The sequence below is a fragment of the Sardina pilchardus genome, chromosome 19 (assembly GCF_963854185.1).
Source record: "Sardina pilchardus chromosome 19, fSarPil1.1, whole genome shotgun sequence".
Classification (NCBI taxonomy): domain Eukaryota; kingdom Metazoa; phylum Chordata; class Actinopteri; order Clupeiformes; family Clupeidae; genus Sardina; species Sardina pilchardus.
Window position 1 is genome coordinate 20690938 of NC_085012.1, and position 27586 is coordinate 20718523.

General features: G+C 39.7%; 1 protein-coding gene and 1 pseudogene across 1 annotated transcript; both read right to left on the reverse strand.

Annotated features, from left to right (window-relative positions):
• Positions 1 to 1923: 1923 nt before the first annotated feature.
• Positions 1924 to 19315, reverse strand: LOC134065833 (myosin-7-like). Its single transcript, XM_062520925.1, has 39 exons — positions 19294 to 19315; positions 18885 to 18937; positions 17433 to 17641; positions 17036 to 17179; positions 16743 to 16899; positions 16534 to 16561; positions 16340 to 16448; positions 15659 to 15751; positions 15509 to 15572; positions 15318 to 15416; positions 14748 to 14851; positions 14506 to 14644; positions 13844 to 13962; positions 13420 to 13569; positions 13171 to 13341; positions 12684 to 12993; positions 12527 to 12597; positions 11210 to 11415; positions 11006 to 11129; positions 10502 to 10638; positions 9519 to 9774; positions 9101 to 9343; positions 8817 to 8993; positions 8582 to 8727; positions 8399 to 8489; positions 7892 to 8281; positions 7647 to 7773; positions 7413 to 7531; positions 6864 to 7060; positions 6585 to 6768; positions 6329 to 6494; positions 6119 to 6243; positions 5676 to 5984; positions 3335 to 3538; positions 2947 to 3243; positions 2741 to 2845; positions 2560 to 2655; positions 2289 to 2423; positions 1924 to 2039 (listed from the first exon to the last, which is right to left on the reverse strand). Exons 3-39 carry the CDS (start codon positions 17631 to 17633, stop codon positions 2019 to 2021), a joined length of 5814 nt encoding a protein of 1937 aa, XP_062376909.1. The 5' UTR covers positions 17634 to 17641; positions 18885 to 18937; positions 19294 to 19315; the 3' UTR covers positions 1924 to 2018.
• Positions 19316 to 23434: 4119 nt separating this feature from the next.
• Positions 23435 to 24895, reverse strand: LOC134065846 (myosin-6-like; annotated as a pseudogene).
• Positions 24896 to 27586: the final 2691 nt, after the last annotated feature.

The window sequence follows — 27586 nt, forward strand, 5'->3', positions numbered from 1 at the left end:
TTGTATTTACACTGTTTCTCTCTTTCCTATTTTGTCATACAGAAGAGCCTTGTGGATAAGCCTTTTTACAGCTTTGATAGTAAAACTAACTGCTCAAAAGGAAGTTCTACTGTGAATGGAAGTTTTAGCTGGTACTTGAGGTGGACCCTCACAGTCTTCAGTGCCAGTACAACAGGACATCTCAAAGTGTAAAAGTAAGCAGATTTTTTTACTACTGTTGAATATGTGCTATGATGTAATTCTTGATTTTGGCTTTGTTAATGCGTGTTGTAGTTTGTTTATTCATAGCTTATGTCTTCAGTGTTTTCAAAAAGTACAAAATTATGACTATTTCTAAAGAGCTTTCACCCTTTCAAGATCTTTCACCTTATCGATATTTTTTTATTGTTTGCTTTTTATTGTTTTTTTGTGCCAAAGAACACACATGTTTGCTTATGCAGTTGAAAGGGTCTATACAAATCTTATGCTTGAAGCAATGGTTGAAATTCTTCAGTATTAATACAACTAATAGAACAGACTGATGAATTTATGATGATTAATCAGCAACCAGCATCTGTATTTATTTACTTATCTATGACAATAAATCAGTTATTTCAGTAATAACACTGTAATATCTCAGGTATTTATTTAACAGGTGTTCAGTAAATGGACAAATATTCATCAAGTTTAGCTTTGAAACAATGTTTAAAATCCTGAACATTCAGTATTAATCATTGCAAGATTGCAATTGGACAGATTGATTAATTAATTATTAATAATTAATCAGCAGCCTTAATCAACATTTATTTATTTATTTATTTTCTAGTATGATAATAAATCTATGATACTACTATCTATGATAATATTGTACGTCAGTGTTATAGCAGCAATAACTCAGTAGCATCTCAAGTGTTTATTTAGGCTGGATGAACCTAGCCTGACCTGCCGGCAAATTTGGATTTCGCCCGGCTGGAAACCTGCACATCTATCTCACCTGCTTACTGTCCACAACCTTTGGGTCCAATCACAAACTAGTTTATCCAAAAGATGCACCGGATTGTTGATCTGATTGGTTGAAGGACTATCCAAGTGTACGGAGTCATTTGAGTGATGCCCATTGATCACACCTCTTGTGCAGTAGAAACAAAGTGCAGCCTCCCCATACTAATGCTCAATCTTCAAAGATTGAGCTTAGTATGGTGATGGCCAGACTAGTGTTTATCTCATTTTGAATGAATATTCATCAAGTAGAGATTAGCTAGACTGCAGGGCAGGAGCTTTCTACCAGTTGTACTGCAGTGCTCTGGTGGTGTGTGAAGGTATTGCAGGTTGTCCCTGTCCAACACCGCAGCTTCACTGTGGGCAGGGAATCATTATGCGCACCTCACATTCCATAACAGTAGTCCCCAGGTTCTCAGTCGTGATGGTGATTCAAAAATGTTTTTATATTTCATTTAATTTGGGACATGATGGTTAGTATTAATTTAAATAAAAAGAGTTGTACTTATTTTAAAGCAGCACTAAAATTTGCTCTCGGGGTCCGCCATCAGTTGAGAAGCGCAGTAATGAATGAACTAAATGTGTTTCTTTGTAACAAACTATCAACATAAAGCCAAAATGATCTTACGAGAGAGTACAAGGTAATTCTCCTTATACTAGAAAAATACAAACTAGATTTGTTTTTTATCTCAATGTAATAATCATTTTTTGCAGTATACTTTGTACTGACTAAGTAGTATTTCAAGTCAAGTCCTGTATTAGGCAGAGAGAGTGCATATTTTAAAAGTAAGTGGGTTTATTGTTTGAGATTATCTATGGGACTCTGTTCATTTAGACCAGTTAATCTGTTGTGTTGTATACAGGCCTGTTGTGAATGTATACAGTAAATGGGGTTCTTGATGAATTTTACATGCAAGTATATCATGAATATACAAACAACAGAAACACTTTTGAAGTGATTGTATTGGAATGCATTCCATACTGAAAACTAAAACACGGCAAACAAGAACTTTTCACTTTTCATGTCCATCTTTAGAGCTTCACTCTTCATCGTGTCCTTTCTGTGATAAAGCAAAAAAATAAAAAAATATATAATATGTGGATGAATATGATTGTCAGGGGTCAAAATGAGCTATTATTAATCTGCCAACTACTTTCACGTTAAACCAGCATTTCACTGATCGCTAAGGCCAATTTTGAGCCCTAATGACTTTAAACACTATGAGAGAGACTATAGTACTGCTAAAGGCTAAAAGTATAGTGCAGTGTTTTATAGTAATATATTGGTCAGTGGCATCTGTTGCTCTCACCTTGCCACCTGTATCCCGGCTCTTGGCTCTCATCTTGTTGACCTGAGACTCAGCTATGTCAGCTCTCTCCTCAGCCTCATCCAGTTCATGCTGCAGCTTGCGGAACTTGCCCAGGTTGCTATTGGCCTGCTCTTCCTGAAATGTGCACATGATTTGCATTTAATGTATTGTGTATTTGCATATTCAGCAGTTAATTGATTAAACAACTTTGATAACAGATAAAATAAGGAAGAGAAGGAAAAACTGGAAGGAGAAAGTGGATGTCACTTACAGCCTCCTCTGATGTTCTCTTGAAGGACTTGACCTTCAGCTGCAGTTTGTCCACCAGATCCTGAAGACGATGCAAATTCTTTTTGTCCTCCTCAGTCTACAGATTGGAGAGGTGGGTGAATTTCAGCATTAAGCATTATGTATTAAAAAACGTCTTCTTGATATGGTATAATTTAATATACCTGATAGGTGAGCTCCTTGATGCGGCGCTCATATTTACGGATTCCTTTCACAGAATCACTGGCCTTCCGTTGCTCCACTTCCACCTCACTTTCCAGCTCTCTCACCTAAAAGTAGACAAGTAAAGTAAATGTTGAACAAATGGTGATATGTCTACCTATAATTATATGGAGTTGTGCACTGATTATTACAAAAACACAGCATTTACCCTGGACTCCAGCTTCTGGATCTGCTTCTTGCCACCCTTCATGGCGATTTGTTCAGCTTCATCCAGACGGTGCTGCAGGTCCTTGATGGTCTGCTCCATGTTCTTCTTCATGCGCTCCAGATGAGAACTGGTGTCCTGCTCCTTCTTCAGCTCCTCTGCCATCATGGCAGCATCAGTGATGGCCTTCTTGGCCTTTTCCTCTGCATTCCTGCACTCCTGCACAGCCTCCTCTACTTCATTCTGCAATTGTGATGTATCACCCTCCAGCTTCTTCTTCTGGTTCAGCAGGCTGGTGTTCTATGTGGTCAGACAGAAATGTTCGTGATGGTCTGTTTCACATGGAATCTGTGTCTTAATATATCTGAAAAACACCATGCTAAGGGTTTACCTGAGAGTGCAGTAGCTGCACCCTCTCACTGACGTCCAGCAGCTCCTGTTCAGCCAGTTTCCGGCCTCTCTCAGTCTGCTCCACCAGGGACCTGAGCTCATCCAGTTCAGCCTGCAGCAGATTGCTGCGTCTCTCCACAATAGCAGTGTTCTCTTTGAGATCATCATTATTACGTAGAGCGTCATCCAGCTGCAGTTGGGCATCCTGCAATGTACACATGTTAGAAATGTAAACATGTATTCTTCAGATTGTTAAAATACGGCCTAACCTTGTTGCAGTTAACTCTTGTTTGATTGTATTCAGCTATTCAAAAAGATAGTTAACCTACAGCAGAAATAAAAAGAAAAGTTGCACTTTTCAGACAAGATGGATGGAATGTAGTCTAATACGGATTATTTTAAGATACTTTTGACTACATGCACAACTATCAGTAAGTGAATACACTGCAAAAAAAATGCTTGTCTAATAACATCTAACCAAGTGTTTTAATCCTATACCAAGATTAACATTGTTTAATAAGTTGGTATTGTTTTCACTACAAAAACAGACTCACCTAGTGCTTTCTTATGAAATCATTTGACTTACGGTAATTTAAGGAAAGGTTTACTTATTTTAAGTCAGTTCTTCATGAAAACAAGCAAATTTATCTGCCAATGCAGTAAGTAAATTTGTTGTAAAAAAGCTGGCATATCTCAGGATTCTGATTAACGTTAACTTTGAAAGATCGCTATTTTTCTTAGCCTACTGCCACTCAACTAGCTAAAAGCCACCTCCGTCATTTGCTAAATGTTACTGTGTTCTGAACGTGTGTATTTTACAGCTTGGATGCAAGGTGACAGTTCATTTAAACTTCACAACGAGTTTGGCGAATTAATATTCAAGTGTGATACGGCCAACAATTTGGAACTACTTCATAGGTGTGCAAATCTATAAAAAATAATGCACACCCTTATAGAACGCAGGACAATGGGGAATTCAACCAAGCAGTGGAATAATATGATAATCACACTTGGTTAGATTTAAATTTTGCAGTGTCGAGAAGATGGAAAAATCATTGAGGGAAATCTTTGGTATATAATGAGTAAAAAGTGCTATAGGTGAATATGTAAGTGGTAAGGTATTGTCTTTTCAGGTTGAACCAAAACCCCTCAGCTGCGCGTCGGGGTTCTGTTCACCCTGCCAAAACGAGAAAATAAACTTAACATAGCCTACTATGCATTAAAATATGACTTGGCTACCATTTCGTGGCTTCTGCTGACAAAAGATATAGTTTGCCACACATATAGAACTTGAGAGTTTCAGGTGTTACATGGTAACATATTACTAGCTGGACTGTCAGTGAAAATGTGATGTGAAAGACGTGAATCAAAAGCACAAGGCCTATTGCTATTGACAGCAGTCATTTTACACTTTGTAGCGGTAATTATATAGATTTAATATTGGGAAGGTGCTTTCAATTATGTAAGGGATAACAAATTGTCCACCGGTAATTATCGGAAAATAAGTCTCAACAGGACGAACAGAGCCCGGAACGGAGGGGTTTTGCTTTGTCTTGAAGGGACACCAGTGGACAATACATTATCCTGTTTATTATACAGCTACTTGCTAAAACGAGAAAAGAAACTTAACACAGCGTGTCTTTAGCAATGACTTTGCTACCTTTCGTGGCTTCCGCTAGCAAAATAAATAGTTCTCCACACAGAAAGAACAGTTTCAAGTGTTGTATGGCAACATCTTATTAGCTGAGTTTCACTTTCAATGAAATTCCATCAAGCGAACAGATTAGTTGCGGATTGATATGAAAGAGGTGGATCAAAAGCACAGAACCAGTTGCCATTGACGGTCATTATTACCTCCGCCAAGGAGGTTATGTTTTCTTCTGGGTTTGTTTGTCTGTCTGTCTGTCTGTCTGTTTGTCTGTCTGTTAGCAAGATAACTCAAAAACTAATGGATGGATTTCGATGAAATCAGGTAAGGTCAGAAATGATCCATGGAAGAAATGATTAAATTTTGGGAGTGATCCGTGATTCCGGAGGAATTCATGTTTTTTTGCTTAGCAGTGTAATGGCATGGTATGGCCACGTGGTGGCAATCTGAATAGTTTAGGTTCAAATGTATGACAACCTAGGAAGAACAATACAGGCGGAGGTCTGCGCTCTCTTGAGTGCTTTTCTAGTATGCAGCGGTCATTATAGATTTAACTGACCTCGTTGTCTCATTCCTAAACTTGACACTGTTACGTCAAGTTTAGGAATTAGGAAGTTTAGGAATGCACACCAATGCAGTTAGTGATCTCTTTACTGTCAATGGGATTACAGAGCTCTGTGCTGCATTGTTTTACCTTCATATGTGAATGGAGACCCTTAAGCTGCTTCTGGGCCTCAGCTGCCTGCCTGTTGGCCTGGCTGAGCTGGATCTCCATCTCATTTAGGTCTCCCTCCATCTTCTTCTTCACCCTGAGAGCCTCATTCCTGCTGCGAGTCTCAGACTCCAGGGAGCTCTGCAGGGTATCCACCACTCTCTGCTGGTTCCTCTTGGCCTGCTCCATCTCCTCATCCTTCTCAGTAAGTTTACGCTCAATGTCAGCTTTGACCTGATTGAACTCCAGCTGAGCTCTGAGGATCTTACCCTCCTCATGTTCAAGGGTACCCTATGGAGATACAGGAACATAATAATCTACTTAGTTATACTGTATATTTCTGTAAAAAAACAAGCACCCTATGATATCTTTGAATGAGGGAAACTAGTTTTCTGATTATTTTGATCTGTATAATTGTACAGTACCTCAGCTTCCTCTAGGGCAGTCTGGATCTCTGCTTTCTCTTGCTCAAGTGTCTTCCTGGCCTTCTCAAGCTCATGAATGCTCTTTCCAGTCTCACCAAGTTGCTCAGTGAGATCAGAAATTTCCTCTGGAAAGCAGATGAAGATTAGTTAGTTGTGTGGTGTCACTTTGTCAATTATATAAGTTTTGTCTTAAGGGAGCATCAAACAGACCTTGGAGATTTTTGTTCTCCCTCTTCATGGTCTCAAGGTGATCCAAAGATTCCTCATAAGAGTTCTTGAGTTTGAAGAGCTCAGTGCCAAGAGATCTGGACTCTTTCTGAGCGCTCTCCAGCTCAGTCTGGGACTCCTCATACTTCTGCTTCCACTCAGATAAGACCTGTTCAGGTGAAAATCTTTCAGTGAAATCTGATAATCATGTGAAGGAATATTGGCCATGGTGTTTTTGATCATTTCATTGTTTTCCTACCTTATCAAAGTTTCTTTGTCTCTTGTCTAGAGCAGCAGCAGCAGCATTGGATCGCTCCACATCTACCATGAGATCTTCAATCTCATTCTGAAGTCTATGCTTAGTTTTCTCCAGGGAGGAGCATTTGGCATTGACGGCCTCCACAGCTTCCTCTGCATCTTGCAGACGTTGAGCCAGCTTTTTCCTGAGGAAAAAATAATTGAAAGTGACAAATGTACATGCCATGTCTAAGCATCAGTTTTAAACAATTCATACAGAGTCAGTTCCCCAGGGCCTTACTTGGCATCTTCCAGCTCCTCAGTTCTCTGTATGGCATCAGTCTCGTACTTGGTTCTCCACTGAGCCACCTCAGAGTTGGCCTTGGAGAGACTGCGCTGCAGCTCAGCCTTTGCCTCCTGCTCCTCCTCATACTGCTCCCTCAGGAGGTCAGAGTCGTGGCGCGCAGACTGCACTGCATGGGCTAGTGCGTTCTTGGCCTGTGGATAGGATAAGATTAGACTTGGAAAACCGAGCCTGCTCTGTCGCCGATTGGATTTCGCCCTGCAGCTCAGGCCGGAAACCTACACATTTATCTATCCTGCTTCCTGTCCACGTTTGATGGAACCAATCACAAACTAGCTTATCCACCAGGCACTCCTGGATCGTTGGTGTAATTCGTTGAAGGACTATCCAGATGTGTAGAGAGTCATTTGAATTATGCCCATTGATCATGCCTCTTGTACAGTAGAAACATACTGTAGCACAGACTTCCCAGACTAATGTTCAATCTTAAAAGATTGAGCTTAGTCTGGTGATAATTGAAAGATTTTTTCTGGAAAATATCAATACCTTCACTTCCTCCTCAAGTTGCCTCTTGAGATCCTCAGCCTGCTGCGTGTAGGACTGTTTGCCTCTTGTCAGTTGAGAAACAAGTGAGTCTTTCTCTTCCAACTGTCTTGCAAACTCACCTAAATAAACAGAATATACATATTTCAATTGTAATGCTTCTTTTCCTCTTTTTTTCTTGATACAGTACATGTATTTAATTAAAATAAAATAAGTTGTTTTACCAATTTGACTTACCATTTTCAGTTTGCAGCTTGGCTCTCTGCATGGTGAGGTCATTGATGGAGCGCTGGCCTTCCTCAGCCTTCGTTCTGTATTCACTCATCTGGTCCTCCAGTGTTCTGCACATCTTCTCCAAATTTGTCTGACAAAATAATACACAATGTTGTTCTGATGTACTATTTCCTGAAAACTGTTGTCGATATAGAGAGCTCAGGGAGACCCATTATACAGGTTCTTTCTTTTATACATTTTAAACAAACCTTGGCCTTAGAGACCTGCTCCATGTTAGAGACAATATCGTCCAACTCCAGACGGAGCTCACTCTTCTCCTTCTCAAGCTTTTGCTTCACTCTCTGAAGATTGTCAATCTGCTCCCCGAGGTCAGCTACACTGTCTGCATGCTTCTTCCTCAGTGTGGAGGCAGTGGCCTCATGTTGCAGAGTGGACTCTTCAAGATCTCTGCGCAGCTTCTGGAACTCAGCCTCCCTCTTCTTGTTCATCTCAATCTGGGCAGCAGTGGCACCTCCAGCCTCCTCCAGCCTCTCACTGATCTCTTCCAGCTCTCTGGCCAGGTCTGCCCGCTGCTTCTCCACTTTGGCTCGGGCAGCTCTCTCAGCCTCTAACTCTTCCTCCAGCTCCTCAATGCGAGCCTAAGGACAGTACAATAGGAAGTGTATTTTATTTGTATTTAATTCTGTGATATCATATACATATGTTTTCACAAAATGTTATATTTTATTTCTTAATAGTTTTTTATCTTCATTTACCTGCAGCTCCTTTAGTTTCTTCTGGAGCTGGGCACTCATAGCTTGTTCATCTTCAATCTTGCTATTAAGTTGACTGATCTCAAAGTCTTTCCTGTATTGAAACAGCCAATGAAAATATCAATGGAATACACGTTTTCTCTGTTTTTGTTACTTAATATAGGTGATTGTCAGGTTTGTACATACTTCTTCATCCGCTCCTCTAGCTGCTGTTTGTCATTCTCCAAGTCCATAAGACTTTCTTGGGTCAACTTTAAGTCACCCTCAAGCTTCCTCTTAGCTCTCTCAAGATCCATCCTGAGTTTCTTTTCCTGTTCCAGGGACCCTTCAAGCTATTTCGGACGGGGAAAAAAAGGAATTGTGTAAGTGTCTATCAATTTCATGCAGTGAAAAATAAATGCCTCTTGTTTTTATTGCCTACATCATCAACTTGCTGTTCCAGCTTGGTTTTGGCCTTAGTCAGAGTGTTGACTTTGTCCTCCTCACTCTGAAGGTCATCCAGCGTTTGCTGATGAGCCTCCTGCAGTGCTTTCTTCTCCTTGGTCAGCTTGGCAATGATTTCATCCAGTGCTGCCATCTCTTCAGTCAGATTTTTAACCTAAAAGGAAAGTCGACCACTGTCAAATTATTACTTGATTACTTAATTACTTGACTTGATTAGTAACATTTTCCTTGGTGATTAGAAAGATTTTTAGTTCTGCTAACCTTATTCTCAGTGGCATGTTTCTCTTTCTCTACTTTAGCTAGAGTGAGCTCCAGATCATCAATATCCTTCTTTAGCTCAGAGCACTCATCCTCCAATTTCCTCTTCTTTGCAGTGAGCTCTGAATTCATCTCCTCTTCATCTTCCAGTCTCTCAGCCAGCTCCTTGGATTTGGCCTCAAGCTGGATCTTGCTCTTGATCAGACCTTCACATCGTTCCTCAGCATCACAAAGACTGTCTTGTTCCTGTAATGAAGTATTGTAGATTGATAGATTGAAGGTACAAATAAAAGTAGACATGCGGATATGTATATGCTTTTGGATATTTCGTGGATATAGGTCGATCTTTCATTAATATATAACTTTACAATTTCACTTTGACTAATATATAGTCACTGGTTAAATTGTAGAGTATACTCACAGTCTGGACTTGAAGTTGGAGGTCATTTTTCTCTTGGAGAATCGAAACCATTTTCTCCTCCAGCTCTTTCCTACGAGCCTCAGATTTGGCATAGGCCTCCTTCAGCTTCAGGAATTCTTCCTTCATGTTTGCCATCTCTTTCTCAGACTCAGCAGACTTCAGCAGGGGCTTGATCTTGAAGTACATTTTCATCCAGGGCCAATTCTTGACCCCCATGAATGCACGGACGTTCCACTGAATGACAAGAAGGGCATCCCTGAGGATTTGAAAGGGGGAAAAATGTACAATGAAGAGGAACACAGATGATATTATTCATTGTCTCTTAATAGAGAATTTCAAAAACATGTTGCGTGTTTAAAGAGGAATAATGCAGGATTGGCGATTTCATCTCTGGTTTCGGTTTCGTTTTTCGTTTTCGCTCGTTTTATGCTTGCATATTTCTCTGCAGAGCTTCCCCGACAGCTTTGGCGTGTATATTTATACATATATATAGGCTATATATAAATATATAAATTGCAAGCGTGGTTCTTCTTGTTCCTTTCGCGTCTCTGACTCCCAGATGTAAACAGCAGACGATCGTTTATCAGAAAGTTGCAATGTTGTAATAGCGGAGAGGGACACTAGGGGCGGGAGGAAATGTGACTGTTTTCGATAAAACTGGTCAGTCATGCAAAACAACGATTTCTAAGCGATTTTATGACTATGAAAAAGTTGCATAGGGTCTCTTTAAGTGGTCACACTTTCATATTTAACACATGTTGATTAAGCAATGTGTTGCTTACAGAAAATAATTGCAATGAATAAATGGAATTTAGGTAAAAAAAAAAAATAGACTATCAAATTCTCAAATTACTTCGCCTGCATACCTGATATGAAGAATAGTTTCTTGATCATTTTAATGATTATTAAACCACTGTTACTTGCTTGCTCTGTGTACATTTTTGTGGAATGACATCCTCCATTCAATCAGTAAGCCTATTTACCTGCGTTCAACAATCTTCTGGTATTCAATTCTTGCCAGCATGCCTCTTGCTCTTGATTGCAAACCAGTGATGATTAGAGCAAGACGGTCGTCTCTCATCTCCTCAAGGACACCCAGGAGACCAGCTTTGAAGAACACCTTTGATTCAACAGTTTTGTTTAGAATTAGAATGTTATGAGGCTTAACATGCATTTTAGAGTTTTAGAAAGCTGCATAAAATATGTCAAAGACATTGCAAACTCTGCCAGCAGCCCAGTTGTTTATGACCCAAAAGCTCTTTAACACTGTTTTAGCGATACTAATTTGATCTTTGTGGGGTTTCCAACCCTTTTTGCTTAGCCTGCATGGTTTATGAAAATGACAGATGTGTTCATCAGTCCTGTGCTTGTCCATATACCATCAATATGAAATTGAACTGATGACACCTTTCAGAAAAGATGCCTCAGAAAGTGTCACCGTTTTTACTTTAACATTGAAGGATTATGAACATTATACTGTAAAGCACCTTAGTGTGTCCGAATCTGTACTGCTCATGGTCAATATCCAGGGATCCAAGCAGTTTTTCTGCTCCTTTCTTGGGGTCAATGAACTGTCCCTCAGGGATAGCTGCAGGATTCAGGATACGGTATCTAAAGAGTTTAAAATAGTCCTGATATAGACATGTTCTCTCAATATTCTTATGAGAAATGTATGCTAAAACATATTTTACCTCTGTTTGAAGTCTGCATACTGGATCCTGTTGGGGAAGCCCTTTCTGCAGATCCTGATGCCTTCCAGCACACCGTTACAGCGCAGCTGGTGCATGACCAAAGGATTCTCCATGGCCCCAGGAGTCTTGGTCTCATTGGGGATGATGCAGCGCACAAAGTGGGGGTGAGTTGACCTCAAGTTGGTCATCAGCTTGTTCAGATTCTCCTGTTGTTCAGACGTTTAAATGAGAACAAAAATCCGTAGGACTGCACAGAACCCCAGTCGGCCCATTGATTTATATAGATAGATAGATATACTTCATTGCCACACAACAATGTTGGCGGTAATTGTTTATAGAAAGTAGAATGCATTAGGTCAAGCCAAAAAGGGAGAAAAGGAACGAAAAAATTTACAAGAAAATAATTTAAAATAAATAAATAAGATGAGTACAGATGAGTTTTGTTTTCAGAAGTCTGGAGTGTCTATAGCATCTTCCAGAGATGCTTAAAATAAATATATGTCTTTCTAAAAAATGCCTTCACTTAAAGGGATATTCCGCCATTTTTGGAAATACGCTCATTTTCCACCTCCCCTCGAGCAAAACAATCGATATTTACCTTGTTCCCGTTCATCCAGCCATTCTGTGAGTCTGGCGATACAACTTTTAGCTTCAGCCTAACATAGATCATTGAATTGGATTAGACAAAAAGTGACTAAGATTTCTGGTAATTTTCCCATTTAAAACGTGTCTCCTCTCAAGTTAGAAAGTGCAATAAGACCAACTGAAAATGAAACCTGGCATTTTTCTAGGCTGATTTGACATGGAACTACACTCTCATCTGGCGTAATAATCAAGGCAACTTGCACACTACTGGCACTACTACTGCTTGTTGTCTATGGGGACTATTTTCAGATGCTGCGTACGATATCACTGCGCCTATGATACGTTTGCAAGTTGCCTCGATTATTACGCCAGATGAGAGTGTAGTTCCATGTCAAATCAGCCTAGAAAAACGCCAGGTTTCATTTTCAGTTGGTCTTATTGCACTTTCTAACTTGAGAGGAGACACGTTTTAAATGGGAAAATTACCAGAAATCTTAGTCACTTTTAAACATGAAGCTAGCAGGCGAGAAGCTAATGGTCTAATCCGATTCAATGATCTATGCTAGGCTGAAGCTAAAAGTTGTATCGCCAGACTCACAGAATGGCTGGATGAACGAGAACAAGGTAAATATCGATTGTTTTGCTCGAGGGGAGGTGGAAAATGAGCGTATTTCCAAAAATGGCGGAATATCTCTTTAAGTGCAGTATGTTGATTTAACCTGTCACACTTACCCTGTGAAGGGCAGATACAGTCTGGAAAGAAGAACCCTTCTTCTTCTTGCCGCCAGACTTCTCTTCTGCGGCTATTAAAATATCACATCTCCATCAGCTCTTTACACATTAATTCATCATTATCACAGGATTAGTAAGGAAAAGATTGACAGAATACCTGATTCAGCACCAGCATAGCCAGCGAAGAGAGCACACAACATCTTAAGAGATGATTTCTGAAAAAGTCCGACCACAGTCTCATTGAGAGGGTCTTTGTTCTTCACCAGCCAGTTGCCAATGTTATAATCAACAGTGCCAGCATAGTGAACCAGGGAGAAATGGGCCTCTGGTCTCCCCTTGACAATCCTTGGCTTCTGGAAGCAGGCATTTTTGCCCAAGTGGTTGTCATAAAGCTTAGCTTTGAATGTTGAATCACTGGCCTTGGGGAACATGCACTCCTCTTCAAGGATGGACATGATACCCATGGGCTAGGGAGGAAAGAATATTGCAGCATGATGATTCAAAACATTTTACAACCACAGAAATAAGAAAACTAGGTGTCCTTGAGTGCCATGAAAGGTGCTCCAAATAAAATGTATCATTAGTATCATTAATAGTGATCTATGCCTTCAAAGAAATATGGCAGTAAATAAAAAGTCACTCACTTTCTCAATGAGCTCAATGCAAGCGGCCAAGTCCATGCCAAAGTCAATGAACGTCCACTCAATGCCCTCCTTCTTGTACTCCTCTTGCTCCAGCACAAACATGTGGTGGTTGAAGAACTGCTGCAGCTTCTCATTAGTGAAGTTGATGCACAGTTGTTCAAAGGTGTTGAACTGCAAGACAATGGAGATTTTGTTAATATTATATATTTTGTTTAAAATTATAGGGTTTTTCTAGGCTTTAAAACTCACATCAAAGATCTCAAATCCAGCAATATCCAGCACACCAATATAGTGCTGGCGAGGCTGTTTGGTGTCCAAGGTTAGGTTGATCTTGACAACCATCCAGTTGAACATCTTCTCATACACTGACTTAGACAGGGCTCCGATAGAGTAGTACACCTACAGTAAGGATGAAGGGGAAATGAATAACATGAAAAATGCCAATGGATGAGGTTTGACCGCTGTATTAATGATATAATTAAACACCAACAGGCATGGGTTTATAACAGCCCTGTTATTTAAGGTAAAAATCTTGCATAGTGTACCTTTGATAGCTATACCTTGTACAACATACAGTATTAGTGACTCATTGTAGTTAGCTACTATTAATATGTATAATACTTATATAATACTATCATTTCAGAAGAGCTCTGATTCTGAATTCTGATATTACCTGATTTACATTCTGTCCTTTGGTGACCCATTCGTTTCCTACTTTGACCCTTGGGTGACACAGACCCTTGATGAGGTCAGCAGAGTTCAGGCCCATGAGGTAAGCGACTTTGTCGGCATCTGGCATTAAAACCGCACAGTTACAGTTATCTACCCATATTTAACCATAATATGTAAGGGATAATGCATAGAACGCTGGTCATTATCGGGAAAATATGTCCCGACAGCACGAACAGGACCCCGGTGCGCCAGCGGATTTTCCCGATAATACGGCGTTCTTTACATTATCCCGCTTATTACACTTGCCAAAGTGAAAAAGTATACTCCACATGATATGACTGTACATTATTTATTACGGTTTCATCGTGGCTTTTGCTTAGAAACAAATAGTTTGCAACACAAGCTGAACCTGAATCAACCATTCTTTAGAACGCAGCTGATCAACCGATTGCTTTCACTTTTGAATGAAGTTCTGCCGGTGACCGGACTACTTGGGAACTTCCTTAACAGTGGTCTGTTATACTTAGCAACAGTCAGTTATTCAGAAATAACAGACCTCCGAATGTTGGGAAGGCCCATTCAAGTGCATGGAGCATTCTTCAGCATTATGAAGAGTGGTGTAATAAGTGGGAATAACATCCAACATGCAAAATTAATACACACCCTCAGTGCCATCAGCCTCTGCCTGCTCCTCTCTCTGCTTGTTCTTGAACTTCATGTTGCCATAGTGCATAATGGAACCAGTCAGCTTGTAAATACCGTTTTTCTCCTCTTGAGAAAAGCCCAGCACATCAAAGGCATCCTGTCACAAAACAAATATTCCATTAAGTAACTTAAGTCAAAGAACCCCCCCCCCCCCCCCCCCCTGTATATGTATATGGGAAAGTGAAAGCAGGCCTACGCACATCAGTAGCCATCAGCTCATCAGCATCAACAATAGAGGCTACTTGTGTCTGTCCTTGGGAGATGAACGCGTAGTCATAAGGGTTGGAGGTGATCAACAGCATCTCTGAAGAAAGCAAGACCATAGGCCAAGTAAAGCTACTATAACTGAGCTAAGGAAACAATTTATTAATTAGACCCTGTGTCCAACAATCATGTTTTTGTGCTGACAGTGCCCTCAACCACCTTTTAACAGCGCTTTGCTCTGCAGTCTCAGTGTTTGTTGTGAGGTTATGAGGTTTCCCCCTCTTCAATCATGATTGGCCGTCTAGAGAGAACAAGTGACATTGACAAGTCCATTGCTGTTCTAAAAGTTGAACAGATTTCAACTTTCAGCACTCCGAGCACTGTGTAAAAATACAGTCAGAGGCGACTGCGTTTTACCAGTGAGGGCGCTGAGCATTGTGAATGCTGAAATTCCTAGAATTTGTATTGAAAATAGCTGCTGTCGGTGCAAAAAACGTGATTGGTGGACACAGGCCTTTATTTCTCTTTCATGCACTCAAATGCCTGGAGATGTATGCATTTCTCACCCAGCAGCTCCGGTTTCTGTTGGGACAGGATCTGGTAGAAGATGTGGTAGTCTCTCTCAGCCTTGAGCTGAAAAGTGACCCGGGACTTCTCCAGCAGATCTGGGGGATTGAAGAGTAATTATACATTTCAAGCTATTGCTTTGGTCTCCACAGATGAAGACGGTCAAAGAGGGCTTATACTGTATACTTACAGGTCTCAATATCTGCTGAGGATAGCTTGCCACTCACACCGAAGTGGATACGGATGAATTTACCCTAGCATGGGTGACACATCAAAATTAAATACAGTATGGCAGTGATAGAAGAGTGGATTTTGAGTTGAAAATCAATAGAGGGCTTACGAATCGGGAGGAGTTGTCATTTCTGATGGTCTTGGCATTGCCAAAAGCCTCCAGAGCAGGGTTACACTGGATGATTTGATCTTCCAATGTGCCCTGGGGAAAAAATACTGAATATACTGTATCAATTCATCTTTATAATGGAGTCTTGGAGACTCGCCTGGCCCCAGCCACCTAGTATCTCTGCGCGTTTTCATTTTACTGAGAAGATGCTAGTTTGGCTCCTGTCAATGTGTATTCCTCAGCCACCAGGATGGCAGGTTAATCAACAACTAGAGTTTTAGTTTTAGTTTAGTTTAGTTAGTTTTGAAATCAGAAGTGGCCGTGGTAAAAGGTAACAGTCATACCAGCAAACATCTACAAGTTGCAATTTGAAGAATACGTGAATTTATACAGGAAAGGTAAATACATAATTTCCTGATTGCCAAGTGTTGTTTATTAGCAGTTTGTAGAGGTTAGGTGAATTAGGAAATAGCATTAGGAATCACTGATCAATGTGTTTGGTTAAGCTGGACCTGTGATTTCAAAGGTAACGTAAAATCCAAATCCAGTATGATGCAAGAGTAGGAAGCATTTCCCAATTATGAGTGGCCAGAGTTCAAGTGAGTGAGTCTGGTGAAACCAGGATACTTGGAGACGCATCCCAAGTGGAAATTATGTCCAGCACACAGTGAGGTGATTTACCTTTTTCTCCTGAGATGGGTCCTTCTTTCCAGGGGCTGCTGCTGCAATGCTAGCAAAGTACTGGATGACTCTTTTGGTGTTCACAGTCTTTCCGGCACCAGATTCTCCGCTGTTGGTTAAAAAAAAGTATGTAAAGGTTCACTCCCTCATCAACAAGTCAAGACTTTTAGAATTAAAGACTGGATTATACTCACGTGATAAGGACAGACTGGTTCTCTCTGTCTGTGTAATAACGTACAAGCATGAAATGTTAATATAAAATCAAGAACATGTTATATTCATGAATTCATGCTATCAATTTAAATGCAACATGACGAGTCGTTGATGACCTTTTGTCATTAATTTTCAATATATTGCATACGCATTTAGTGCTAAGGTGGTTGTTTTAACAGAAGATCTTTACCTGCGAGCATGTACTGGTAAGCATTGTCAGAGATGGAGAATATGTGGGGAGGGGCTTCTGATCTTTTCTTGCCTCTGTAAGCAGCCACAACTTCCTTGTCGTACACTGGCAACCACTTGTAGGGATTGACAGTGACACAGAACAACCCAGAGTAGGTCTGTACAGATGAACATACTATTGATTATGATCAATGTAAGCAAATGAGGCAACAGAATAAGTATAGAAATACATATTTGTTAAGTTTGGACATTTGTTTTTGCTACTAATGGACAGAGTGTCATGTTTGTGCTCACGTAGATCATCCAGGCTGCGTAACGCTCTTTGAGGTTAAACAGCACAGCAGGCTCATGCAGGAAGGTGAACATCGCCATGTCCTCAATTTTGTCATACTTTGGCGGATTCTGTTGGTGGACATTGTCCTCTTTTACAGTGACAGTCTGTGTAATAGAAACAAAATCAGTCTCTTTAGTCAAGCTCTCCTTCATCTTTGTGTATCATATATATATATAGTCAGAGAAACTTATTAAAAAGAATTACAACAATTGCATTTCTATAGTAAGCTGAAAGTAAGTGAGCTTTCAAGTTAAAAATAATAGCTAAATGGAAAAATATATAGGAATGCCAGTGATTTAGTAAGGTTAATAAGTAAAACCTCATAAATAGGTTTAAAATGTATTTGCCATGCATTACCTTATCAAACTCAGTAAGAACAGTGACTTTGTCACCGTCTCTGCTTTGGACAATTCCCTTCACAAATTCAACCTCAGGGTCTGTCACGAAGCAGGCCCTCTTAATGTCAAAGGGACGAGTCTGGGCCTCCAGACGCTCCATATCTGACTTCCTCAGAAATGGGGCCGCCCCCCCAAACTCTGCCATCAACGCATCACCCATGGTGAAGACTGCAATGTAAATTATTTGAACTAATTAATTCCTGCACAGAGAAAACCTCACACCTTATGGATGAAGAACATGATTATCGGAATATGTCAAGCACTGACAAGTCAGAGTGTTTAAAAAAGTTCAATTTTACATCTTAAGACTAGCATGTGACAGGCAGAACTTAAGTCCCTTAGCCAATACTGTTAAGATACTGAGGTGAGTGTTGTTGAGTTGTTTGAAGTAAGTACAATCAGATTGGTGAAGTTAACCTGGTTTGAAACAAGATATTATGGTAAAAGTATGGTCATAACAGTTAAAATGATGAAAGAAACAAAACAAAAAAACACCAGTAGGTTTTATTATATTAGTTTTCATGATCTGCCTCAAATCTTTATTTCACCTCATAGCAGCATATATGCTTCATAATTTAATTGATTTCTGTCTGGCAATCTGAACAACCTTCCTATGGTCAAATTGGTACAGTATTTTGTTTACCCTTCAGTCAGGTTTTTGCTAAACATAACAGCACAAAATTGTTGGGGGAAAAAACACACTCCTAAATGCAGGCAAAATGTCCGTCCTCGTGTTATTGTAACTTAATGTAGCATATTGCTACACCAACACTGAGTTGGATTTACAGGTAAAGTTATCAGTTGGCTCCAATTACACATACAACAAAGGAGCTTCTTTGTTAACATCAGCAGCAAATCTTCAAGAACAATTAGATTTCCTCATAGTTATGCTTATGACTCCCAAATGTACATGGCCCTGTCCCCTACTGACTATGGTCCTCTTGTTCTCTGGTCCTCAATATATCAAACAACTTAATCAATGTCCTTGAGACATAAAAGCAATAATCAAATCAGCTTTTTGCCACTTCAAAAACACTGGCAAACTGAGAGTTCTGATATCAAACACAACAAAAATCCATCCAACTGTTTCAGGTGACACAAAATACATTAGTTAGGGCTCTCATTAAAAAATAAGTAAACACTCTATCCCAACACCTACAGTCTGTCTCTACATTAGCTTCCACTCACATGATTGCTCGTTTATGAATCACTAAATGGAATGGGACAAAATTACCTATCAGACATAGTTGAATAGTACACACCCTTCAGACCTCTCAAGTTTCAGAAGAAATACTTGCTTGTAAAACCCACTATTGCATGTGCACACTGAATTATCCCTGTGTATGACATGCGCTGTATAAATAAACTTGACTTAACTTGTTTTAGTGATATTTTCACGTGTAAATCTCACCTTGTTTTGGTCAAGCCTGCAGATAATCTGTTACGCAGATATGATGTCAATTGCTGTAAGTGAACAGACAAGAAGCATTCAGATCCAACAGTGTTACAGCAGCAGCGCTGCAGGTACACTCTGAGTCCTTGTACAGAATGCTGTATGTCTGTCTCTCACTTAGGATGTGTAGTCAGCTATGCCTCTGTATCCACTACCCAAATGTCTGTTGATCCATTTAGCTGTCATTCTGGCTATCCTCTTCCATCTAACTTGATCAATCTATCTGTCTGTCTATCTACAGTATCTGTCTATCCTCTTCCATCTAATTTGATCAATCTATCTGTCTATCTGTCTATCTATCTATCTATCTATCTATCTATCCACCTGTTTGTCTGCTCCTCTTAGTAGCAGCAGATTGAATACTTACCCCTAGGTTGGTCTTTGTTGTATCTGGTGTCAAGGCCATGGTTGATTCACCCTTTTTGTAGTGGATGGTCCATCCCAATATGGACAGAGCATCAACTGACTCCCACCACACCAGAGTTTTGTCAAAGGAAAACTGGCCAAAAGGGTAGACGCATGTGGCAACAATTGGCTTATCCAGACAGGAGGGGACAGGCACATGCAGGCACAATAGGAGAGAATGGCAGAGCATCACCAACACCTGAACTTATTACCCTATCCTAATTTGGAGTTAGCTATTGTGAGATAAATCACTCATGCTTTCTGTAGTCAGTTGTATTTTCAGTACATAAAGGATATAATACTCATTTTAGAGTCAGTGAGGTCTTTATTAAAACAATTTTATTTGATGCCTACTGTATGTCATTTTAGAAGACAGAAATTAATGTTGATCTCCCTTTTGTGGATTTGTTATCTTGAAACTGTACATTATGTTTGTTGTTTCTTTGGATATAAGCATTACCAATGTGTATAGAGCCAAGAACAATGACATAAACTGATGCTTGATTTTTTTTCCCCCTCTCAAACTTTTGTTTGTGGATAGGAGATAATTTTCTCTTGAGAACCAATAGCAAACAAAAATCTTGCCTTGTGCCCTTAAACGCCTTCTAGTTTGGAAACTGGTTCAACAACAACCACAGCTGTCTTTTTAGTAGATCAAGCACTGCACTACTGTCACTGCATTGTTTCCTTGAGGATAAAGATAAACCTTGTGAATTTAGTCTCGGGTTCCTCCATCAACTGTAGATAGCCTTTGACACATTCATCAATGTTCTGCCCACCCTTATGAATTTGTACAGCAGCTGCTGTTTGGACTCAGAGGTCAGAAAGCACACACAACTGCTCCTACTATGTGTTAAACAGATCGTGCTGAAACACGTAGGACAATTATTTACAAAAGTTTAATTAAGAACAAATACTTAATTCATAATTTATTTAAAAATTAGTTGAAGATCTGGGCTTGGCCATCTTTAACTGATTTGCATGACCACACAATGTTTGCACTTCATAGCGATACATGCACACTAGATGCTTGCAGATCCACAAATATAAAAGCGTTGTTCCTGTGTTCAAATGTATATTAACATTATAAATAAGAGACTGAATGAAATGTAAGGGAAATCACCCATTCTACTGCTGATTATACTATCAATCTACAAGCTAGTTCAGCTGTTCACACCACAAAGTGAATGAGGTGTTGAGCTAATAGGCCTCTGGGTCTTATACTGCTAAGCAACTTGCCTTGGGGTCAACATGTTTACACACCAAAGAAAGTATGAAGTCACACACAGTTTTACGATAATGTGACTGTGGTGTTGCAAGAGTGAGGGTGATTTTTCTTCACCCTCTGTGAGACATTTGCGTCACAGGATCCGCGACCTCTATTCTCCCAAATCCTTCTTTAGATAGCTGTGGGATGTTAGACATGCCATTCCATCCCTTGTGTAACCCTTATGGTGTTCAGTCTCAGCTGTCAAGAGTCCTTGAGCCATCACCACTACTGCCAGGAGGTCATCACATCTCAACTTGGAGGGTTTATGTCATTGACATGGGAGGACCTGCTGTGGCTGGTGGCTACACAGACTCCAGTGATGCCCTGCTCAAGCCCACTAGGAGGTGTCTGGACTCTGAATGCATCATATAGTTCTCTTGTCTATGCCTGAGCTTGTTTCTCTATACATGTCCACATGAACTCTCAGACTGAGCCATGGAAAAGGGACAGAGAAGTGGTAATCCTTTGGGAAATGTATACTTTTTTTGCTAAGGACTGATGTGGCATGGCCATAATCAAAGTTCAGTGTTATTGTATCTACTCAGTACATGTAACTTTCTATTCATTGAATATACTCTGTTCATTGTGATTTAAAGCACTGTCTTTCTTTTATTTTATTTTATCACAGAACTATGATGTGAACTATCAGATCAGATGTATGGTTTCTATATGAAACTACTATATCAGTGTACTGTATTTTAACTGCAATATGTTTTACATTAATTTCACAAATATATGTCAAATGGCGTGGTTTCAACATTGTTTTGGGTACAGTGGTGTTCATGGGCTGATATGTGTGGGACAAAACAGAGTGAGGTCCTGTTGCAGTGCATTGCCTTGTAGCCTTCTGTTGGGAGTGTCCTCTGACCATAGACACTCATACTGTAGGTCTCTGTTCCTAAGAAAGTGACATTCAAGCCTTAGTGCTGTTTTGTTTTTGATGCACATCTCCTTCCATTTGTCCTTGAGTACAAATATAGCCATGGGAAATTCTTGCTAAATGTCGATGAGACTGTGACAGGTTTCTGCAACAGATGGTCTTGCACATGAAACAGACATCAAGGTATAGATTATTGCTATTATTCTCCTTTTCATTCGCCTCTGCTTCTTGGTTTACAACTGTTTACAACAAATCAAATTTGGGTGGTTGTATTTGTTAACTATTTGTAAGAAAAGAATATATGTTGTGCTGCCTATGGACATTGGTTACTTGTTGCCAACTTGTACCATGTTGTATTTATTGATGGTAAACATGTTTCTCAGTAATTGCTGAAATTCAATTTTCATTTGTTTTAGATTAGATTTGGTTATTGCTGAAAAGTAAAACACTGATTTGATCATCCATTTAAGAAGGAGATTGGTCAAATTTGTGGTTAACAAAAAGTTTGAACCCAGCACAGACAGGGAGATGGGTATAGATCCTTTCTGACCTGCCTCAATCCTGTGTGTGTGTGTGTGTGTGTGTGTGTGTGCGTGTGCGTGTGCGTGCGCGAGTGCGTGCGTGTGTGTGTGTGTGTGTCTATTTGTATGTTGAGTTGTGTTGTAAAGTGAACAGGTGTTACCTTGTCATGTCCTTAGAATCTCAGTGAGGCGGCAGCCAGCAGACTCTTCTGCCAGAGCATTCATGTCAGTGCACAGGCATTTCAGTGTAGGATCAGCCTAAGACAAGAACAAGGACATGGAAAGATTTATATTGTTTTTTACCGAGTACTAGATGGATTGACTTAGCTTAAGGTCAGTGTGACAGAAGTAGCGATTTACTGTAAGCACCTTAAATCATTGAAAACTTTCATATTATGAATGTATCTATTCTATTTTTAAATACTATGCTTTAGTACTCTTTTTTTCTCTCTCTCTTCCTTTTTTATGCAGAAGAATCTGCGGATAAGCCTTTTTATAGCTTTGACAGCAAAACGGAAAGATGGAAGATTTATTCTGGTCCTTGCGGTGGACTGTCACAGTTCAGTGTCAATACAACAGGAGATCTCAAGGTGTAAAAGTAAGCAGGCTTTACTATGTTGAGTGTATGCTGTGATATAATTCTTGACTTGGTTTGTTGATGTGTGGTCATTTGTTTATTCATAGTTTGTGTCTTCACTGTTTTCAAAATAATACGAATGTAGGACTTTTTAGGATTAGAATTAGTTAGGATAGCTCCTAACCTCGTGATAATTATTCCCAAGCAGACTCAGGATCTCCTAAAATCAGGCAGGGAATCATTATGTGCACCTCACATTCCATAGTAATGGTCCACAGGTTGCTTCTTAGTCATGATTGTATTGAATCCTTTTTTCCTTTTTCATTTCATTTGTGACACTTGCAAAGTTAAGTAGCCTAAGTTAGTGGTAATTGACGTGAAGAAATGAACCTGAAAATATGTTCACACTAGTAATTTCAAAACAGCAGGATGGGGTTTGAGTTTGGTTGATGTGTTTTTTTAAGTAGCTGCAGCTTCAGGTTGGAAGAGATGATGTTGAGTGTTGAATGTATCTTTTCCACTTGTCCCAGGTGAATACAGGCATGCGCCTGTCTTAGGCAGAGAGTGTATGTAATGCAAGTACACCAAGTAGGTTTATTTTCTGGGATTATATAGAACTCTGTTAACTCAGCCCTGTTAATCTGCTGATTTGGTCCCAGCAAGCATGACTGTCAGTTTAATGAAGTTTATAATAGGCAAACTTTGCTCATAGCATCGTCAAAGAAAAAAGAAAATCCTTCCCCTTCTTCTATGTAGGCCCGTGAATGTATGTGAATGTATAGGTGGGGTCTTTCATAAGTATTTTTTATAAGTATTATTTATAAGTATTTTAAGAATGTACAAACAACAGAAACGCTTTTTAAGTGATTGTATTGGAATGCATTCCATATTGAAAACTAAAACACGGCAAACAATAACTTTTCATAGACGTCCATCATGAGAGCTTCACTCTTCTTCGTGTCCTTTCTGTGATACAGCAAAAACATAGTCAGCAATATGTGGATAAACATGATTGTTAGGGGTCAAAATTAACTACTATTAATCTACCAGCCACTTTCACATTTTGCCAGCATTTGGCTAATGGCTAGGGCCAATTCTTGAGCCCTGATGATTATGAATAATTGTATACTCTATTAGAGAGCCTAGTTCTGCTAATGGCAACAAAATATAGTACAGTGTATTACAATAATATGCAGATACTGGTTATGGCAATTATATGAATATATTCATATATTGATACCATATGTCAACACAGTGATCTAAGTATATGACATTGAGTTCTAGTTGTGCAACTGGTGCTCTCACCTTGCCACCTGCATCACGGCTCTTGGCTCTCATCTTGTTGACCTGAGACTCAGCTATATCGGCTCTCTCCTCAGCCTCGTCCAGCTCATGCTGCAGCTTGCGGAACTTGCCCAGATTGCTATTAGCCTGTTCCTCCTGAAATGTGCACAGAAATTAAGTTCTTATTTCAACAGAAGATCCTTACCTGACAGCATACTGGTAGGCATTGTCAGAGATGGAGAAAATGTGAGGAGGAGCTTCACTCCTCTTCTTGCCTCTGTAAGCAACAACAACTTCCTGGTTGTACACTGGCAACCACTTGTAGGGATTGACGGTGACACAGAACAACCCAGAGTAGGTCTGTACAAATAAACATTCATTTGATTATTACCAGTGTGAAAATATGAAGCATCAGAATAGATTTACCGTAAGAAAAATATCATAGGATGAGGTTGGCCAGTTGTTTTTGCCACTATGGGATAAAAGTTCATTTCTGTACTCACATAGATCATCCAGGCTGCGTAACGCTCTTTGAGGTTAAACAGCACAGCAGGCTCATGCAGGAAGGTGAACCCGGCGGGTTTTGTTGGTGGACATCTGCCTATTTCACAGTGACAGTCTGTGAGATTTAAACAAAATCAGTGTCTTTGGACAATTTTTTGTTCACAATCCAAGCAGCTAAATTGAAATGTAGTCTGAGAAAAGTATAAAAAGTATGACAAAATTGCATTTACATAGTAATGGGTATAGATTGTGAGTGAATTCAAAATAATATTAATATGACAAATAGATATTTATATGATACTAGTAATTCAGTAAGTAAAACATTACCTTATCAAACTCAGTAAGAACAGTGACTTTGTCACCGTCTCCGCTTTGGATCATTCCCTTCACATATTCAACCTCAGGATTTTTCACGAAGCAGGCCCTCTTAATGTCAAAGGGGCGAGTCTGGGCCTAAAGACGCTCCATGTACGACTTCCTCAGAAAAGGAGCCGCCGCCCCAAACTCTTCCATCAACGCATCACCCATGGTGAAGTCTGGTGAATGGATATTACATTAACTAATTGAACTTGCACAGACAACACTTGAAACCTTAAGGATGAATAACAAAAATGTACATTTTTCAATTTTAAAGGCACACAATGTACTATCTTTACTTTAATATAACGTCTACAAAGCGAATGTGATGGTAATTTAACTTGTAATAGGGGAATTGTTCAACTAGCATAGCTTAGAGTATAGCTGTAGCGGGTCACTACAGAGAGAACCAGCAATGCAACTTCACGACCAGATGATCTTGAGAGAATCGTAAAATATTACCTTGTCAGTAGATATACAGTAGTTATTGCCTGTTGTTAGTCCTTTGCCTCCACAACAAAAACATTTCCATTATGTACAGCCACGAGAAGTCGTTACAACGACAAACGAAAATATAAATATATATATGGTGACTTGGCAGAGCTCTAGGGTCGCCAAAATACCATAAATACCTTAAAATCTTAATAACTATATGTAACGGATTGATTTTGTCAATACTGTTAAGATACGGAGTTGAAGTTAATGTTTTAAATGGTTTGAATATTGGGTTGGATTTACCTGTATACATATCAATTAGCTCAAATGATATCTACAACCGAGGAGCTTCTTTGTTAACATCTGCAACTGTACATCAACACCGACGCCTTACCAATTGTTTATGTTCCCTCTTGGACAAATCTTCAAGAACATTTTGATTTCCTCATAGCTATGTTGATGACACCCAAATTTACTTGGTCCTGTCGCCTAATGGCAATGGTCCCTTTGAATGACAATGTAATAACCAAGTTAACAACTGGATGTCGCAGAATTTTCAAAACGTTCACAAAATCTCTCTCCTGGTCAGTGATCTTAATTGCCACAAGAAAGCATTGCCAAACTTGAGGTCTGGTGTCAAAATATGATTTAGAAAAACTCATGCATGCATATGTCTCCAGCAGGGTTGATTACTGCAATAGGCTTTTCACAGGTCTTCAGGTGATACAATATGCAGCAGCAGGTAGCATATGTTTTTCTTTCGGAAAAAGAACTGACCACATTACTGCTCCCAGTCACATAATTGACTTTATAGCACTACTGCTTTATTATATCAGACACGCTTCAGCAGTGCACCCTCCAGATCTCTCAGATCTCTGGATAAACACTTGTTAGTAAAACCCCATTGTTAGAACTATAGAGGGTTAAGCAGCTTTTACCTGCTATGCGGTTACTATTATGCTTTTATTATTCTTTGTTTTTTGTAAAGCACATTGAATTGCTCAGTGTGTATGAAATGCGCTGTATAAATCAACTTTAGTTGACTAGTTGTTTTGTGATATTTTCAGTCTGTAAATCTCACCTTCTTTGGGTTAAGCCTCAGATGTTCTGTTAAGCAGATATGATGTCACTTGCTGTAAGTGAACAGACAAGAAGCAATCAGATAACACAGGTCACACACTTTGAGCCCCTGCACAGAATGCTTACCAAACAGATCTATGTGTCTGACTCTGACTAGTCAGCCATGTCTCTGTATCTTAATGTCTGTCCATCCATTTAGCTCCCATTCTTGCTATCTTCACCCATCCAACTCTCTCTCTCTCTCTCTCTCTCTCTCTCTCTCTCTCTATCTATTCATCTGTTGGTCTGGTCTCCTCTGCAGCAGATTGACTACTTACCTCTGGGTTGGTCTTTGCTGTATCCACCCCCACTGCCAAGGCCATGGTTGATTCGTCCTTTTTATGTGGGATGGTCACGAGACCATGAGACTAACTGATGGTAGGCATGTACAGTATGTCATGTAGCAACAATAGGCTGATCTAGACAGGAGCAGGCACTGTGGGGGAGAGTGGCACTGCCTGAACTTGGGTGCCTAATTTGGAGATTGCTATTATGAGATACCACTCTGACCCTGTCTCTGGTCAACTGTCCTTTCAGTACATCAAGCCTCGTTTCGGTAGCCTATCAGTAAGGTCTGTATTAGGTGTTTATTGGTAGCACTTTATTTCAAAGGAACACGGCAGAGTTTTATGAAATTGTCTTAGTCCGGCAGTGACCCTACTAGCTTAGCTTAGCATAGTAAATGGAATCTCTCGTTGCCAGATAGCATATCATTAGCAAAAGTGAGCCAACAACAAATAAAATCCCTAATTACTTCTTGTCACCTCCGTATTCACTCACGATGCTATCAGGCAACGAGAGATTCCATTCACTATGCTAAGCTAGTGGGTGCGCTGCCAGACTAAGACAATGCATGCAGATGAGCAAAAAAGTTTGCTCACTTATCAAACTCTAGGGGAGACCGTAAGTAACCCAACCCAAACCTAATTTCATAAAACTGTGGCGTGTTCCTTGAAGGGGTCCTTGTTCCTGTGCATCAACATAATGAAGTACAGTGTATTAACCTATGTAACCATATGTAATATCACATACAAATGTTGTCCATACAGTACATAACGTATTGTTGTGCACCTACAGATCATTAGAGGGCCTACACATGTAGTAAGATCACAACAAATATTAGCTAACCACTTACAATTCGCATCAACGGGGTCTAAGCATTTGTCAGCAAAGCCAAAATCATTATTATTTTCTTCTCTATTAATGACTTAAATATTCAAAATGTAAAGCACTTTGAGCTTCATTCTGTGTATGAAAGGTGCTATTGCAATAACACATATTATTATTATTATTATTATTATTACTGTT

Bases quoted from the DNA above. Each gene is read 5' to 3' on its own strand.
- LOC134065833 (XM_062520925.1), bottom strand. From the start codon at position 17,633: ATGGGTGATGCGTTGATGGCAGAGTTTGGGGGGGCGGCCCCATTTCTG. The intron at 11,416-12,526 runs GTAAGTGTGACA...TCTGAACAACAG, and splicing joins CTGTATCTGCCCTTCACAGG to GAGAATCTGAACAAGCTGAT. The intron at 2,656-2,740 runs GTATATTAAATT...TCCAATCTGTAG, and splicing joins TCAAGGAGCTCACCTATCAG to ACTGAGGAGGACAAAAAGAA.